Raw genomic sequence first — 16,218 nt, forward strand, 5'->3', positions numbered from 1 at the left:
GAAGCTTACATATAATTCATTAATGTATACAATAAAATGTAACCAATTTCTATAAGTCAGAAAATTTCAGAAGTTTATTTAAGCTTATTTTATTATTTATGTATTTATTGCGTGCTAGCGTTTGTTACTGCTAGGTATTATAATATTTTTTTAATGTTTATCTACTAGTATACCAAATACAATTTATTTCAAAATCTTTATTTTCAAACTATAATATCTCGGAAAAATTTTAGAATTTTTTTTTTATAATTGTTATTATGAAACATAACTAGCTAGATGTTTGTCACGTTTTAAAACATTTTGTTGATTCTACTGTATTTATGCTATAATCCTTTTGTTAACAATTTTTATTGCACTGTAAAGCTTTCTCTTTAAAAAAGTCTCGATGAAAATGATGTTTGAGTATTATTACCTGCTACATTAGGCTTTTTATATGTTATATTTACCTAGGTCATTATAATAAGATTTATCTATTTACAAGGAGGTATGTAACAGTATTTATGAATAAGTAGAAATTACCGAAAATCTTCGATTTAAACTTTCTAAAAAAGCTAAATCTATAAAAACTTTCGAAAAGCTTCTTATACTACTAACATTTCTATCTATTCTAAAGTCTTATATTTATATGTTTTTTTTTTAACATGAAAAACAAAATCTAATTAGTCCAAAAAGAATATTATCGTTGTAAACATGATAAAGAATATTAGCATCTCAATATAAATGTAATGCTAGTTCTAACAACTTAACTATTCGAAATAAAAGTTATATCCAGTTTCCATCTAAATATTTTAAAGAAAATAAAAAAGTTTTTAATATTAACATTTAAAGATTGGTTTGAAATTAGTATTATTTGTATTTTTAATTGTTTACAATAGTGATTTTAAAATACAGTTTTATTACTTGCACATGGTTAAGTTTTTTAGTTATGACTAAAGTTTTTACATTTATTGTTCTTTGTATTGTATTATGAAAAAGTTTTTCAAAGTCTTAACAAAAACTTCAAAAACACACTTAGTTGTAAGCATCAAAATTTTTCATTTTCGGTCAATAAAATGAACTATTATTTTTAATTACAATTGTTATAGTTTATTTATATTTAATCTAAACTTTAAGATTAACTTATTAACAAGTTTCAAAGTAAAACTTTTCAAGTTTTACTTTGAAACCCCTGCAAAATATACATAACAACACAAAGCTAAAATAATTTGTGGTCTTAGAAAGTAGTTAACAGCTAAAACTTTTTTATTAACAACTTAATAAAAAATTCTAAAACTATTTGATTAAAATTGTATTCAAACTGGTTAAAACTAACTTTTATAATACCTATAACTATTTCGCGCGCTTAAGTTTTGCAGATAATAAAGAGTTTTAACATCGAGTTTAAAAACTTACTGTTGCGCACAGTAATTTTTTTTTTGTATTTGTACACATATTAAGAAAATATAACTTATATAACAGAACTGCATAGACTTGATTCACTATACAAGTTTCTGATTAATAACTTAATTAGTTAGTATCTTTAAGTATTTTAATCTTAAACATAGACTCATAATTCAAATCACGAAAAAAAAGCTTTACTTGAAACTTAACTTAGCGTAAAAAACACATAGTAAAGTATATATAAAATTCTTTTGTAATTAGTAACTCCACAATCACAAAAATTTATTCAAAAATTAATTTTAATCTGAAGATTAAAAGAAGTGCATAACACAACAAAAAAAAGTTACTAAATATGGATAAAAAACACAACTTGATTTACAAGAAAAAATAAAACGGATTGTTTTTAAAAGCGACCAGTTTAAATAATAAAGTAAAAAAAAACCAACACTGTGTATAGCTTCAGAAAAAAAATATATGAAAAAGTTCTATACTATATTCTAAAAATTAAATACATAAATCTCGCAACGTTATAACAAAACACGATTAATAAGTTTAAATTTAACACAGTTAAAGAAACATAATTCAAGTTATCAGCGCAAAGGCATTACAAAAAAATTTTATACTGTTGATGAAAAATGCAACTAAATAAATTCAAGTCATAACATGCCATTACGACAACGATCATTGTTTACATATGCAAGTTACACAAACGCAAATTTCAAAGAAGCATTAAAACAAGATTATTGGTTAAAAGTCCTCGTCATCCGACGCTTGAACCTTCCAGCCTCTTCCGTGCAGATCTTCACAAAAAATACAGTTAGTAGAACTTTGACTTTTACAGCTAGGTTGCTTTAATTTTTAAACTAAAGTTGTGCAACTTCCAGTTAACTATTTTATAAGATTTAAAAATATAGGTAGAGAAAATGTATTAAACTACATTTATTAAAATATTAATAAATTATTCTACACTAATCTAACCGAAACTAACACTAATAGTATATTTTTAAAGTTTTTATATGTGTCAGAATATCTATAAATTAACTTGCAACAAAACTACATATCTTATTTGTTTTGAAGTCAAAAGAAAAATTAATAAAATTAGTATTAAGCCATTGCAAGCATTCTAAACGTGAAAAGCTAGCACTTGTAAGCAAATATTTGTAAAGTTTATCATAATATTTATTATTAACGTTTAAATTTTTTTAAATAATTCGAACTTACTTGAAATCGACTCATCAACTGCGACGTGCGACGAAACCGCGCTGACGTCACCGGCAATTTCTTCCTCAATGACGTCATCGTCGTCATCATCCTCGACTATCCGTTGTTTTCCGCTCACGGAACTTCGATGTGAGCCGGCGACACTGGCCTTAAGTCCGGAACTTTTTACTGAAAACTTGTCTTCTTCATTTGCTTCATCGCCTTTGACTGAGTTTTTTTCACTCCTAATTGAAACTTTATCGCTTTTTATCGAAGCGTCGTCGTTTACTATAGAAACACTTTCATGTTCGTTGTAGTCATCTTTAACTGAAGCTACTGCACTTTTAATGGAAATTTCAGCACTTTTAAGTGAATTCTTTTCACTTTTTACTGAAACCTGGTCATTTTCAAGTGAAATACTAGCGTCTTTAACAGATTCACTTTTATCTATTTTAGAAGCTAGTCCGCTTTTAACTGAATTTTTTTCACTTTTTACCGAAGCTTGTTCGTTATCCATAAAAACACTTTCATTTTTATCATAGTCATTTTTAATTGAGGCTATTCCACTTTTAATGGAAATGTTAGCACTTTTGACCGAATTTTTTTCACTTTTCACCGAAGCATTTTCGTTATCAACCGAGTCATTTTTGAGCTCAACTGAACTTTCTACTTCCAAAGCCGATGCACTTTCGCTTTTTACTGAGCCTTTGACGCTTTCCGCTCCGACACTCCTCAACGAAGCCTCTTTTTCCATCAACTTCTGCACGATCGACGATTTGGCGTTGCTGGCAATAGAGCTGCGTCTGGAAACATTCACCGACTTGACAGAAGCAGATTTCACTGAGCTTTGGCTGCTCTCACCCTTTTCTATAGCAGAGCTTTGCCTGGAAACTTTTGAAGATTTTGCAGATTTCACTGAGCTTTTTACGCTTTCCGCTGTTTCTTCTTCAATGGAGCTTTCCTTTAAGGTTGCGTTGGGGCTGCGTACCGGCCTTTCGAGTTTTACAACCGGCTGAGGTCGTTTGCCTACAACAAGCAATTTAAAAAGAGCGTTATTGTGATGAAGTCTACTCTAACAATGACTCAATTCAATGCAAAGCGAAAGAAAGTAATGTTAATAAAATGAAGCTAAGGCAGAGATATACCAATAAACTTTTACAATTTATGTCTAGACAAGATAGCAAAAGTTGCTTGTTTAGTTTTTAGCAGGCAAGTTAGTAAATAGAAAGTAATATTACCTGAGTCAATTGATAGCCTTGATATTCCGTGATCTTCAAATGGGTCACCGACACTACCTGCAGTAGGAATTTTACTTTTTTGAAAATAACTAATTAGTAGTGAAGTATATAAAGCTAGTTTGCAGTTAGTTTTAAAATGAATTAAGCACTTAAAGATAATTGTATTGGATGTTTTTTTAGTACTGCTTTTTAAACTTTAATCTAAAGTAGTATCAAACAATATTATTCAAAGTAAATATAAGCATGAACCTATTATTTCTCAGGTTATAATCACTAATAGTGAAACTTTTTTAAGACTGACAGAATTCGTCTTCATTACAGTGATAAAAATTAATATTAAAAGAAAAACTAACTTAATAAGTATACTAATTACCTACACTACTATTTATAATTATTTAACGTAACCTTTCTTAGAGCTCGTCTTAATACTTCTACTTGAGTCCATCTACAAGAAAATACAACTATTTAAAATTGAACATGTAACAACCCACCATCATTAAAAAAAATACATTGTATACAATTTATTAAATAACTAGTTAACTTTTAAGAGATTAAAAGTATCATATCTTTTGAATAAAAAATTATCGTGTGATAACGAACTTTACTTAACGGTTTATTTTTTGATTAGAATCACGTACTATACCTTATGCTTTAATTAAATGAAAACCTTTGTAAAAATATCAAAAACATTTTGCTCATTTGTATACCTTATAAATGTTAAGATTATAAACTTAATAGCAACAAAAAAAAAAAACTAACATTTTTGTTAATGACGTCACAATCTAAAGACTCATTAAACTTTGTAGATTTCTTTTTAGATCTCGTAGACCTTGCTGAAGACTTTGGTCTTCCAGTGTTTAATGATCTTGCAGTGTTCTGTAATATGCATGTTGTAAATAAAAGCTTAAGTTTTATACATTTAGGCTTAAATTTTGCATTCAAATTTGAAAATAGTTAAAAGTAGATAGTTTCAACCTGTCTCCAAAGACAAATTTTAGTTTTATATCGAAAAGTTTAAGTTAATTAGTATTCATTCAATTAAAATCAAAAGTATCGAGTAAACTATTTCTGGCGTAGATAATTAAAGCAATATACTTATACTATAATATACTATCATACTACAGTAAGCAGGGTTGCCAAATGTTTTCGGCAAATTTTCTCCAGTTTTTTAAATATTCCTCCAGGTTTTATAAAAGTAAACATTTTCGGGTCTAATTTTAGTTTAAAGTTAAGTTTAAGGTAAATAACTTTGTAAAAAAGTATAAAAAATTGAAAAGATACTGTAAAGCTACTTCAAATGTTTTCTTTTGATTAAAAAAAATTATTTATATGGTAGATTTTTTGTGTCAAATCAAAATTTTTCTACTTAACATGTAAAAATTGTTTAAAATTCTAGGTATTTTAGTGATTTTTGTTCCAAATTTCAGGTTTATCCAGGTATCTTTTTACAAAATTTCTCAAATTCAAGGTTTTTCCAGGTTTCAAATTTTTTGACTTGAGTAAGGACTATAGTACTTATGTGCTTACTCTAATTATAAAAGGTATTGAACAAGACTCTTTATTTATTTAAAACGTTATTTTGATTAATCTTTTCAAAATAATTTAATATACGTAATTCTACTGAGTAGTATCTTAAAAGTTATGTGTATACTTGCTTTGAAAATTAAACATGATAACAAAAAACAAACCAAGGCTGAAGTGCTTCTTTTCGATTTTCCAGCATATTTCGATTTGTTATCCAAAACATTAAACCTATTATACAAACAACATTATATTTTTAAACTAAAAGTATTTGAATTTCTAGATAAAAGATTCACTTTTAAATTCTAACAAATTTAGAGGACATAAACAAATCAACAATAAGAAAACAATATAGTATACATAAAAAGAGAGTCAGAGAATTAAATGGGAAATTTCAATAAATTTCCTCAAATTATTTTTTTCAACAAAACACTACCTCACAGTATCCACGGGGTTGGGGTCAGATCCCTTCCACGGCGGAGGCTCCCACTTGGCGGGTGGAATCCTTCTGGTGGTGGGAACTAGGGGGCCTCGCTTCACTCCCGACATGGTGGATCGGTTGAGGGTCAGCTGGGTTGTTTCGTTCAAACTTCTGGCAGTCAAAGTAGCACTTGAGAATGAATGGTCACTTCTGGCGCTCACCGGCCTCGAACCTTCTAACGTCTTTGGCTGCTTTCGAAAACAATAGTTAATTGTTTTTTTATAAAGTGATGCTTAAGTTGTGTTTATAAATATAGTTATAATTTTTTTAATTTTGTTCCAAAAAAAAAATAAGTATTAATTGTGAAATTTAGTTATTAGTTTAACAGCATTTGATTGCTGCAAAAATTTGTACAACTTATAAACTACTTTTTACATGTTATTGTTATACTTCAGAGTACTTTAACCGTTGTATTATTTTTTGTTTTTGATACTATAACAATTAGTATTTCAGTAGCAGACATTTTAATACTCGAAAGTTTAATTTTTATAAATGACAATTCAGTAAAAAACACATTCTACGTTTAAAATTTATTCGCATGACGACGTTTCGACTTTCAATAAGTCATTATCAACAAATTACTGTGCAAAAATAAATAAATTTAGTGATAAACAACTAAGTATACAAAAAAAAATTTTTCTAAGTGATACATTATATAAAAATTTTATAAATTAAGATTATAAACTCTAATAAAATAACATTTTACATAAGTACTAACAAATTGTTAAACTAATATATATCAAACTAATCAAAAATTCTTAATGTATGGGTAATACCCGGTTTAATTAATTGTTTATTTAAAATTGGATTATAGCGTTTAATTAGTAGAGCTTCACTTACCAGGGTCTCAAATTTATTTCTACATTCTTTCAAAATTCCAAAATTATTAGCGGTTATTTTTTCATTTTTACAAACATTACAATTGCTAATATGGTCCGATACCGATGTTTTGCCCTTTAAATGTTCTTTAATTCTTTCTACTAATGGTCGTGAAGTGAATCCAATATATTGGATACTCTTATCATAAGAGCATTTATACTCATAGACCACGTTTGATTTTAATTCATGGGGTGTCTTATCTTTATTACTAAAGTAAATTTAGAATTAAAGAACATTTAAAGGGCAAAACATCGGTATCGGACCATATTAGCAATTGTAATGTTTGTAAAAATGAAAAAATAACTGCTAATAATTTTGGAATTTTGAAAGAATGTAGAAATAAATTTGAGACCCTGGTAAGTGAAGCTCTACTAATTAAACGCTATAATCCAATTTTAAATAAACAATTAATTAAACCGGGTATTACCCATACATTAAGAATTTTTGATTAGTTTGATATATATTAGTTTAACAATTTGTTAGTACTTATGTAAAATGTTATTTTATTAGAGTTTATAATCTTAATTTATAAAATTTTTATATAATGTATCACTTAGAAAAAATTTTTTTTGTATACTTAGTTGTTTATCACTAAATTTATTTATTTTTGCACAGTAATTTGTTGATAATGACTTATTGAAAGTCGAAACGTCGTCATGCGAATAAATTTTAAACGTAGAATGTGTTTCTTACTGAATTGGTATTTAAAAACTCTAGTATCCCCACCTGTTTTTTATAAATGAACTTTAAAAGCATACTTTTGGTTTTGCGTAGTTTAGATCGTGCACAGTTTTTACGTAAAAACGTTTCCATATTTTCTCTTCATATGGCGATGGTTGATATGTAGGATACCAGCCGAATTTCAAGCACTTTGGTCGCCATAAACTGTCCAGCTCTGTGAGATAATTCCAATACCATGACACCTAAAAATATACAACTGATTTATATTAGACAAAAAAAACAACAGCTTTTGTAAATTGCACTATAAAAGTTCTGATAAAAGCAAAGATAAAATCAAGAAACTTCATTCAATGTATGTGAAAACTTTACACATGTGCAATAGTACACTGCATACTAATAACTTTTTTATGTAAAACTCTAGTTCACTAAATAAAATACTAGACTGCACTGTAAGACCATCATCGCAGCATTCTGATGGTAAAAGCATCTCAGCTTTGTTGAAGATAAACGAAATATTGCTACTAGTTTAATAAAATACACAGTTTTAATTTCTGAAATATTTAGCAGTAATTCTTTGAAGTTTATCAATAAAAAATAATACAATTGATAAGTAAAAACTTAAATAAAAATAAATTTATATAATTGCTAAAAAATGTTACAGTGTGTGAATTGAACAAAATATTATACAAATATATAATTAAAAAATGTTATTACAAAAAAGTAAAATATTAATATATGCACTTATTTTTATTTACATTTGCTTTTAAAACATAAAAAAGAAACCTATCGAAAAACATAAATAAGTATTTTATAACATAGAAAAACTTAACAAATACAAATTAGTTACTATGTCTAATGTATCTAAGGAAGATCTAAAATGTTACGTGTGTGATACATAATATTTTTTGTGTAGATAATATCTAAATTTAAAATATTGCATTGTAAGTAGTCTGAAGTTTTATTTCTGTATCAAACAAGTCTTTATTTTTTTAGTAATAAATTAAAATGTTATTGTACAGATAAACTTTATTGACTTACAGCATTTTGCTGTGCATAAAATATGAACAGCACTACAAGTCGATTTTCCAAAAGTAAAATCCTTTTAATAATTATTAATAAAAACTCTAGTACTATTTCATTAAATACAAGTAAAAATATACAAGTTAACTACTATAATAAATACACCTAATATAAAAACTAACCTGAGCACATCTACAAAGAGTTCTTGGATCAAGAAAAGAGAACAAATATAAAGACAAAACACGGGGCAGCCGCTTAGTGAAGTCAAATTTTTCTTGGGGAAATTTGTTGTTCAAATTTTCTGTGAAAAGAAAAGTCTTAAAAAAATAACTTCATCAAAATGAATTTGCAAACTAAAAAATATCTATAAGTTAAAGTATAATATTTTGCACACATTATTTAAAAAATCAAAAAATAAAGTTTAATCTATTAATTGACATAATTTACTTTAGAAATATTTAATAACATAGCATCTATTTATGGTTATAAAGAAATATTTTTTTTAATTTAAAATAATACTTTCTTGACTTTAAAGAACTCATAAGCATTGAACTTAAGCCTAAAAAACAATGTTAGTTAAACTAATTAATATTAACTAACATTGTACAACAAATGCTAATTACTAGAGTTTGAAACATAGATTATATTAGAAATTTACATTAAAATTTAAAAAGAGTTTTTGCTAGAAGGACCTTTGAAAATGTTTAAAGTAATAAGATGTACCTTAACAACATGCATGATTTATTATTTCAAAACTTAACGCAGAAATGGTTTCATTAAAACAAGTTATCACTTACAGAACAACTTAGACATACTTTTTTTTAAGTCTTTGAAAAATATAAACAGAAAATATCAAAGTAGTACAGGTTTTAATATATTTTTTATCAGACCACTATCTTAAAAAATAAAACAAACAACTTAATTAAGCTTAAAAATAAAAATTAAACTTTAGATTTAACTACAGTTAATAAATTAATATCAAAAATACTTCCACTTTGAAGCTACAGTGTTAATTCACTTATCCGGACACGTTGGGCAGGATTTTTCTGTAAACATGTCCTGATAACCAAAATTCCGGATAAGTACAAAAAATCTATTTTTTATATAATAATATGAATTTGAACAATGTTTGCTAGAAATGACCTAGAATGTTCACCGTAAATTAAACGATGTAGTTCAGAGGCATTTTCTAAGAGTATTTGACCAGTTATTGGACTACCCTTCTCACGTTCCTGACAAAACCAGATATAAAGGGTGCTGTCCAACTTTTCAAACCAGCCTCCCTCTCCTTTTTTGTTAGATTTTGTAGCTTGAATTAATCCCAGCTCCTTCTTTTCTGCTTTAAACTTAATAAAATTTTCTTCATTTTTTTAAATGTTGTACAAAGTAGACCTGCCTATACTGAACTTCTTGATCATAAAAGACTTTGGCACATTGTTTTTTACAATTTTACAAACTTCTAGTTTGTTTTTAATGGTTGGTGCAATTTTTTTTTGAATTTTCTTCCAACTTAAACTGTCCGGATAAGTGAAGTCCGGATAAGTGAATAAGCACTGTACTACAAATATGAACAAGAAACTATTTAAAAAAGGATTGCCAAAGGTTTTTTGAATTTTTTTTCAAGATTTATGATTTTTTTCTAGGTTTTTACAAGTACAGTGTGTACTGAGTTCATACTTGTTAACCTGACCATTTTGGGCAAGCTTTTCTGTAGTTTTCTGTATGCCGGATAAGAACAAAACATTGTTTTTGAAATCCTCTTAAATATTATGCAATGCATACAACTAAAACGGCAAATTACAAGAAATCACTAAATCTTTTCCTACGTTTTTTAAGATAAGTACCTCAAACATTCAGGAAATGTTCTTGCATTATTTAAAAAACAAAATTAAATTTTTATGATAAAAAAACAAAAAAATAATGTTTTAAAAAGAGCCTTACCCTATGGTCTTAATGTACTTTTTTTTAACTAGATAGTTTAAGAAAATAATAAACAAAACAAAACTGCAATAAAGTTTAAATTAATCTAACTAAAACATAATCACACTTTAAAAATTTGACTTATATCAGTTTTAAAGTGAAAACATTGATTTAAGCTATCATCAAAGATTAGAAAACCAAGTAGTCAAGGATGCACTGGAGAAGTATTTTTGAACGTTTTTAATATAAAACTAAATTTAAGGTCAAAAACAGTTTCAAATTATAAAGAAATATTGAAAAGATACTGTAACACTGTTTAAATGTAGTTATAATAAAATAAATTCAAAATATGTTTTTTCAGGATTCCAGTTTTTTTTTCAAATCTCTTAAAAGCAACAAATATTCAATTATGTGAATTTAAATCTGAGAATTCAAATAGAGCTTAAGTTAAAAAAAAATAATCAAGTTAATAAAAGTTTACCAACCATGCAATTCATACAAGTGTTTTTGTGATAAGCTTTGTACAATGTCACCAACAACAATTCTTTTCTGTCCGTCTTGCCATTTTGAAAACTGAACAGATTAAAATTATTAAGACCATGCATATCTGAATAATAAAAATAAGTTATAAACTAACCCATTTTTTCATTATTTCTCTCCTTTCTTCAAAAACCTTTCAAAAAAGTATATGCTATTTAAAAAAAAGTTTTAAGAAAAATAATCACTCTAAAAATTTATTGATAGTCATTTAAAAAACTTATTTAAAAGAGTCCCTTAAATGCATTAAATATATCATTTAAACAAATAATAAACGTTTATTTTATATGCATATCGATAAATGTATATTTTTAAATGTTATAATGCATAAATTTATATTTAAAAAGAAAATTTCAAGTTTATCTTTTAAATTTTTATAAACTGTTTATCTTTAAGCTTGAAATAAATTTGTTGTTTATTTCAAAAAATACACACAAAAAGTAACAATTAACAAAAGTTTTTGTTAGTTTAACAGTCTCGTAAAAAGTATTTATAAATGATGTTAAATCTAAAACAAAAAGTTTAAATTTAAGTTATTACATATATAAAACTTTAGAGTTTATCATTTCCATACTGTTCTGTTTTTATATTACTTATTTAACCCTCAACTAAATGTTTGAAAAATTTTTGTTTTTCAATTTTTGTTTAAAAATTAGTGATCAGCAAGCTCTGTATCTCAAGACTTTAAACTTAGTTTTTTATGAGAAAAAGCATAAGTCAGACTATTTCCATTACAACAATAAATACTCTATTGAATAAGAATTGAAAATATTTATATAATAAATGAAAGATCTCTGTATCTGTTGTTTTTGTTTTCGTAAAAGAATTGAGACATTTTTTGTATGATTTTTAAACCAGTTTTATTACATGTAGATCGTAATATACAACATTTCCAATCTCTATTATAAAATAAGGTAGACTACCTTCAAACAATTCATTTGTTTTTACTTAACATGTAAAAATTATAAACAAGTTTAAGATTTTTCAGGTTGTTCAGTGATTTTTGTTTAATATCGCAGGTTTTTTTCAAATTTTCTCAAATTTCAGGTTTTTTTGTTTAAATTCTCAATTTCAGGTTTCCAGGTTTTTTGGCAACCCTGTAACTATACTTATGAAAAACATTATATATGAGTAAAATTAGAAGTTGAACAAACATATCTGTATCAATAAAAATGAAACTAATGTTCAAGCTAAACTTTAAAGAATTTTTTTATAATATTTTTTAAATTACAATTATCCTCTAAACTTTGTCACTTTTAATATAGTTTTATTAAGCAGATCATAATTAAAAAAGTACAAGATAAATTACTTACTTGGTTATTTGATGTTGGGTTGCTTAACGGAGTCCATGAGCTTTTTGCTAAACGGCTAGAAAGCTTTGTCTTTACTGGTGGTGCAAATGTCATAATGATTGAACGATTTTATATGACCATTTATAAAATATCAACTTGTATAATTTGTATGAAAATTCAGAAAACTTGTTTTTACTATTTTGTTAACTATGCATAAGTATAGGTAAGTATGTGCATTCAACCATAGATATAGCTTTTTAAATAACTAACGAAAGTTTTCAAGTTCGCCCTATATAATACATACTTTTAAAACTATTTAACTTAAATAGTATTTTTTATAAAATACTCTTTGACAATAAACTATATAAAATATAAAGTTTTGTTAATAAAATGAAAATACTTTAACAAAATAACTCAAAAAAGTATTTTTAAGTATTTTATTTTCATAAACCCTATTATAACTAGTATTAAAACAAAGAAAAATTTATTGAACAAAAAAAAAAAACGCTCTACAAAAAAGTTTTTTCAAAAACCAAAAGTACAAAAAACCTTTTTATTTTAGTTATCGAGTCGTACACTACTTGGATACAGTTTAACGTCTTGTCCGGGACAAGTACCCCTCCTACTACGCCATAAGACCATATTTTAAATAATTTGTGTTTTAAAGATTTAATTTAACACTCGAAAACCATTTGAAACTTAAAGTTTCTATGTTTTTAATTTTCAAAATTTATTTGATACTCAAAACTTTACAAACTGACTTAATTCTTCATCAAACGTTAAATAAAATTTAAAGCTGTTTGTAAAATGATAAAACTTTTTTTTTACAAAGGAATTATACAAGGTTATAAAAACCTTTTAAACAGTTTTGTGATTTTTTTTTTGACAATAAAGAAAGTACAAATCAAACAGCATATTAAAATGAAAAATTTAGTAATTTTAAGTTGCAAACAGATTTTGAAACAATAATACTCATTAAGACAATAAAATAATGTTTTAAAATAAGTTAAATATTTTGTTTGCCACTAAACTTTAGTTAGCTTAATTTTAGTATTTGCAATACACACTTTTTGTAGTAAGCATTAATGTTTTAACTTAAAAAAATATGAGTTTTAAAGTACTCTTATTATGTTACAAAACAGTTAAGCTTTGACAATTAAAGTACTGTATTAAAATATCAAACTAAATTAAAGTTATACGGTCAAATAAATTAACTGTTTAAATTAAAATGTAGTGCAAAATTTTCCTGATCTATTCTAAATTTTAAAAAGTTTTAAACCCTCTATTCATACTTTTAAAGCGTAATTTCAGAGTTAAAATACTTTTTTTTGCCACAAAAATATTTTATAGTTAGACTTTTAATAAGTTTTAATAAAATTTTAAATAACTGTACATCTGTGTTGAAAAAAGTTTGTTAATACAAAATAAAACTAGATAGTTTAAAAAACTTATGATTCTCTGCATTACAAAAATCGGTTTGCAGAAATAATTGTTGTAATGATTTTATACTATAGTATACTTTAAAGAATTTTAAAAAATTAAAAGTATTACAAGGTATTTATGTCATTATTTAAGTCTAGTTTTATTTTCTAGTAAATACTTCATTTCAAAAAAAAATCTTAAGAAAAGAAAGTTTTTAATGCATAGTTAAAAAGTTGGCCTCAGCAGGGATTTGATGGTCGCTGGTCAAACTTTCAAAATGAATTTTTTGCGGTCTGTGTGACTTTTTTGTTTAAGTTTACGATGCAAACCATAAATATCTTGTGAATTTTTTTTATTCTAATGTAAGCTTTAACGTATTTTGATTATCAGGTTAGATTTACATTCTCTCTTATTAAGTTTACATTGTATTTATGTGAAAACATGCTCGCGGGCCGCAGTTTTTCTACCAATAAGTATATTTTAATAAAAATGAGTAAGGAAACAGTTGTAAAAATGTAACAAAGATATGTTTTTTTTATTCGATACTTATATTACCAAAAAAAGTGTTTAATTAGTGTAACAGTGTTTCTTTTTTAACTAAAACATTTTTTTTGTAAGTAATTAAAATAATTTTTTTTAAGCATTTGAAAATAAAAGTAAGTAATATAGAATTTTTTTTAATGATGTAAAATACTTATTTAAAACAAAACGCATCACATATAATGATTAAATCTAAAGTTTATTTGTTGACTTAAAGCTAATTTTGTATTTAATAAATATTTCAAATTCAAATACTTTAACCTTATTTTTTACTTAAATACAATTTTTTTGTTTTTAGTTGTTTATTGCAATTTTTTAAAGCTACTATAAAACACAAAAAATAAATACTAAATAATTTCATCCTCAGATAAAGTTTTTGCAGAGTTTTTTACCCTATGTTTTTGCTGCGTCAATTTTTAAGTGTTTGAATGTTTTGTCGTTGCTTTTTAAGATTTATTTTACTGTTTTTTTTTATTGTTTTTTAAATAGCAAACATAGAAAACTTTTAATACGACTTGGCTTAGTAAATTATGTAGCATCCATTGCACTTGTAATAAATTCGCTTTGTTTACGTAGTGAAAGTTTTATTTATGGCCATTTTGCTTTGACAGGGCTGTCAACTTTAATTCAGTCAATTGTTCTTTGTTGTAAAGCTATTGCTATCTTTTAGAATTCAAACTTCTTTTTAATCAGTTGTTTAAAATAAATTATATTTTTAATTTTAGCTTTAACAAAGTCAATGATACCATTAACATTTTTATTCTCGTTTTCAAACTAAACACAACTGTGTCAACTTTTATTACCTTATGTTTGAATTTTCATTGGAACTAAGTTATATTTAAAAAAACCGTGTTAGCTAGGTAAATAAAATCTGTATTGAGTTATTCTATACATGTCAACAGTCCTGCACGATAAATAAAAAAAATTAAACCGTTTTTAAATTAAAAAACTAAAACTTAAGTTTCTAGTTAAAATAAACTAACTTCTTAATATAGTTTATATTAATCTGAAACAATTTTCAGTTTTTTTTAACTTTTAAGATGACAAACTTCAATTTTTTTACTTTATCGGTTAAAAATAAACGTTTGATATAAAAAGATAAAGTATTTTAAAAAGTGAATACTTAAAAATTTGTAATTTAAGTACTTTTAAATCTAAAGAAAATTATTTTTATATAGAAATTAGTATGTTATAAAGATTAAAACTAATCCTTAAGATAAGTTTTGTAAAAACCATTTAAAAAGTTGTAACTATTTAGAAAACTTTATAAATCCGGGTTTTTTAAATTACAAAAAAAAAACGTTATATTAAAAAATAAATACATTAATTTAGTTTTTTGATAAGGTCTAAGTTTTTAAATTCAAAACCTTATAACTTACATATTCCTTTTTTATATTTAAGTCTAACTAAACTAAGATTCCCAAACTTAATGACAAATCTTTAAAATCGTTGCAATATTAGGCAGGGTAAGCAAGAATGAGTGGTAATCTCAATAAAATAAATTAAAAAAGTGTAATAAAATACTTTTTGAAAGCATTTTGAATATTAATTAGTGTATATACTTTATAGCAGAGGACCCATACTTAAACTCAAAGAAGATTTTTAGAAATAGTATGATTACAAGTTTTGGCTATTGATAAATGTTACAGTAATTTTTACTTCAGCAAACTTTACTGTTTTTTTTTTATACATATCCTCATAAAATAAAAACCACTTAGTAGGCTCAGATAACACAAACCTTAAGGTTGAATTTCTCAGTACTTTTAATCACCCCTTTTGCCTATTTACTGTTTGCACTTTGAGAAACCTTTAACTGGCCAATGTTCAAAACACTTTTTGTTTGTCTGCAGTATATTTTTCAGACGAAATTATGGATAAAAAACAGACTAGTTAATATCCAATCTTGAAGAATATACATTATAAGATAGTATTTAATGTTATGTGAATACCATTTAAAATTCTAAATATTTGTAAATAAGATTACTATCTAGAAAACATAGTTGAACTAACACAATGTGTATAAGTAATCTCTTCTCTTTACCTCAGTGGATTGATTTGAATAAGGATTAAATCAAAGATTTTAACTTGGTCACCCATTACTAAAAAT

General features: G+C 25.4%; 1 protein-coding gene across 2 annotated transcripts; it reads right to left on the reverse strand.

The window, feature by feature from the left end:
• Window positions 1-1,788: 1,788 nt before the first annotated feature.
• LOC145849990 (uncharacterized) lies at window positions 1,789-12,309 on the reverse strand. Of its 2 annotated transcripts, none has more exons than XM_082955121.1 (12): window positions 12,171-12,309; window positions 10,958-10,993; window positions 10,806-10,893; window positions 8,583-8,701; window positions 7,458-7,622; window positions 5,776-6,008; window positions 5,507-5,570; window positions 4,578-4,694; window positions 4,224-4,263; window positions 3,819-3,875; window positions 2,602-3,606; window positions 1,789-2,180 (listed from the first exon to the last, which is right to left on the reverse strand). In XM_082955121.1, exons 1-12 carry the CDS (start codon window positions 12,261-12,263, stop codon window positions 2,128-2,130), a joined length of 2,070 nt encoding a protein of 689 aa, XP_082811247.1. In that variant the 5' UTR covers window positions 12,264-12,309; the 3' UTR covers window positions 1,789-2,127. The 2 variants fall into 2 exon arrangements, with proteins under 2 accessions (XP_082811247.1, XP_082811246.1); XM_082955120.1 differs by having other exon boundaries at window positions 5,776-6,011.
• Between the last annotated feature and the right edge of the window lie 3,909 nt (window positions 12,310-16,218).

This window comes from Thalia democratica, chromosome 2, assembly GCF_965202585.1.
Source record: "Thalia democratica chromosome 2, ktThaDemo2.hap1.1, whole genome shotgun sequence".
NCBI classification, from domain to species: domain Eukaryota; kingdom Metazoa; phylum Chordata; class Thaliacea; order Salpida; family Salpidae; genus Thalia; species Thalia democratica.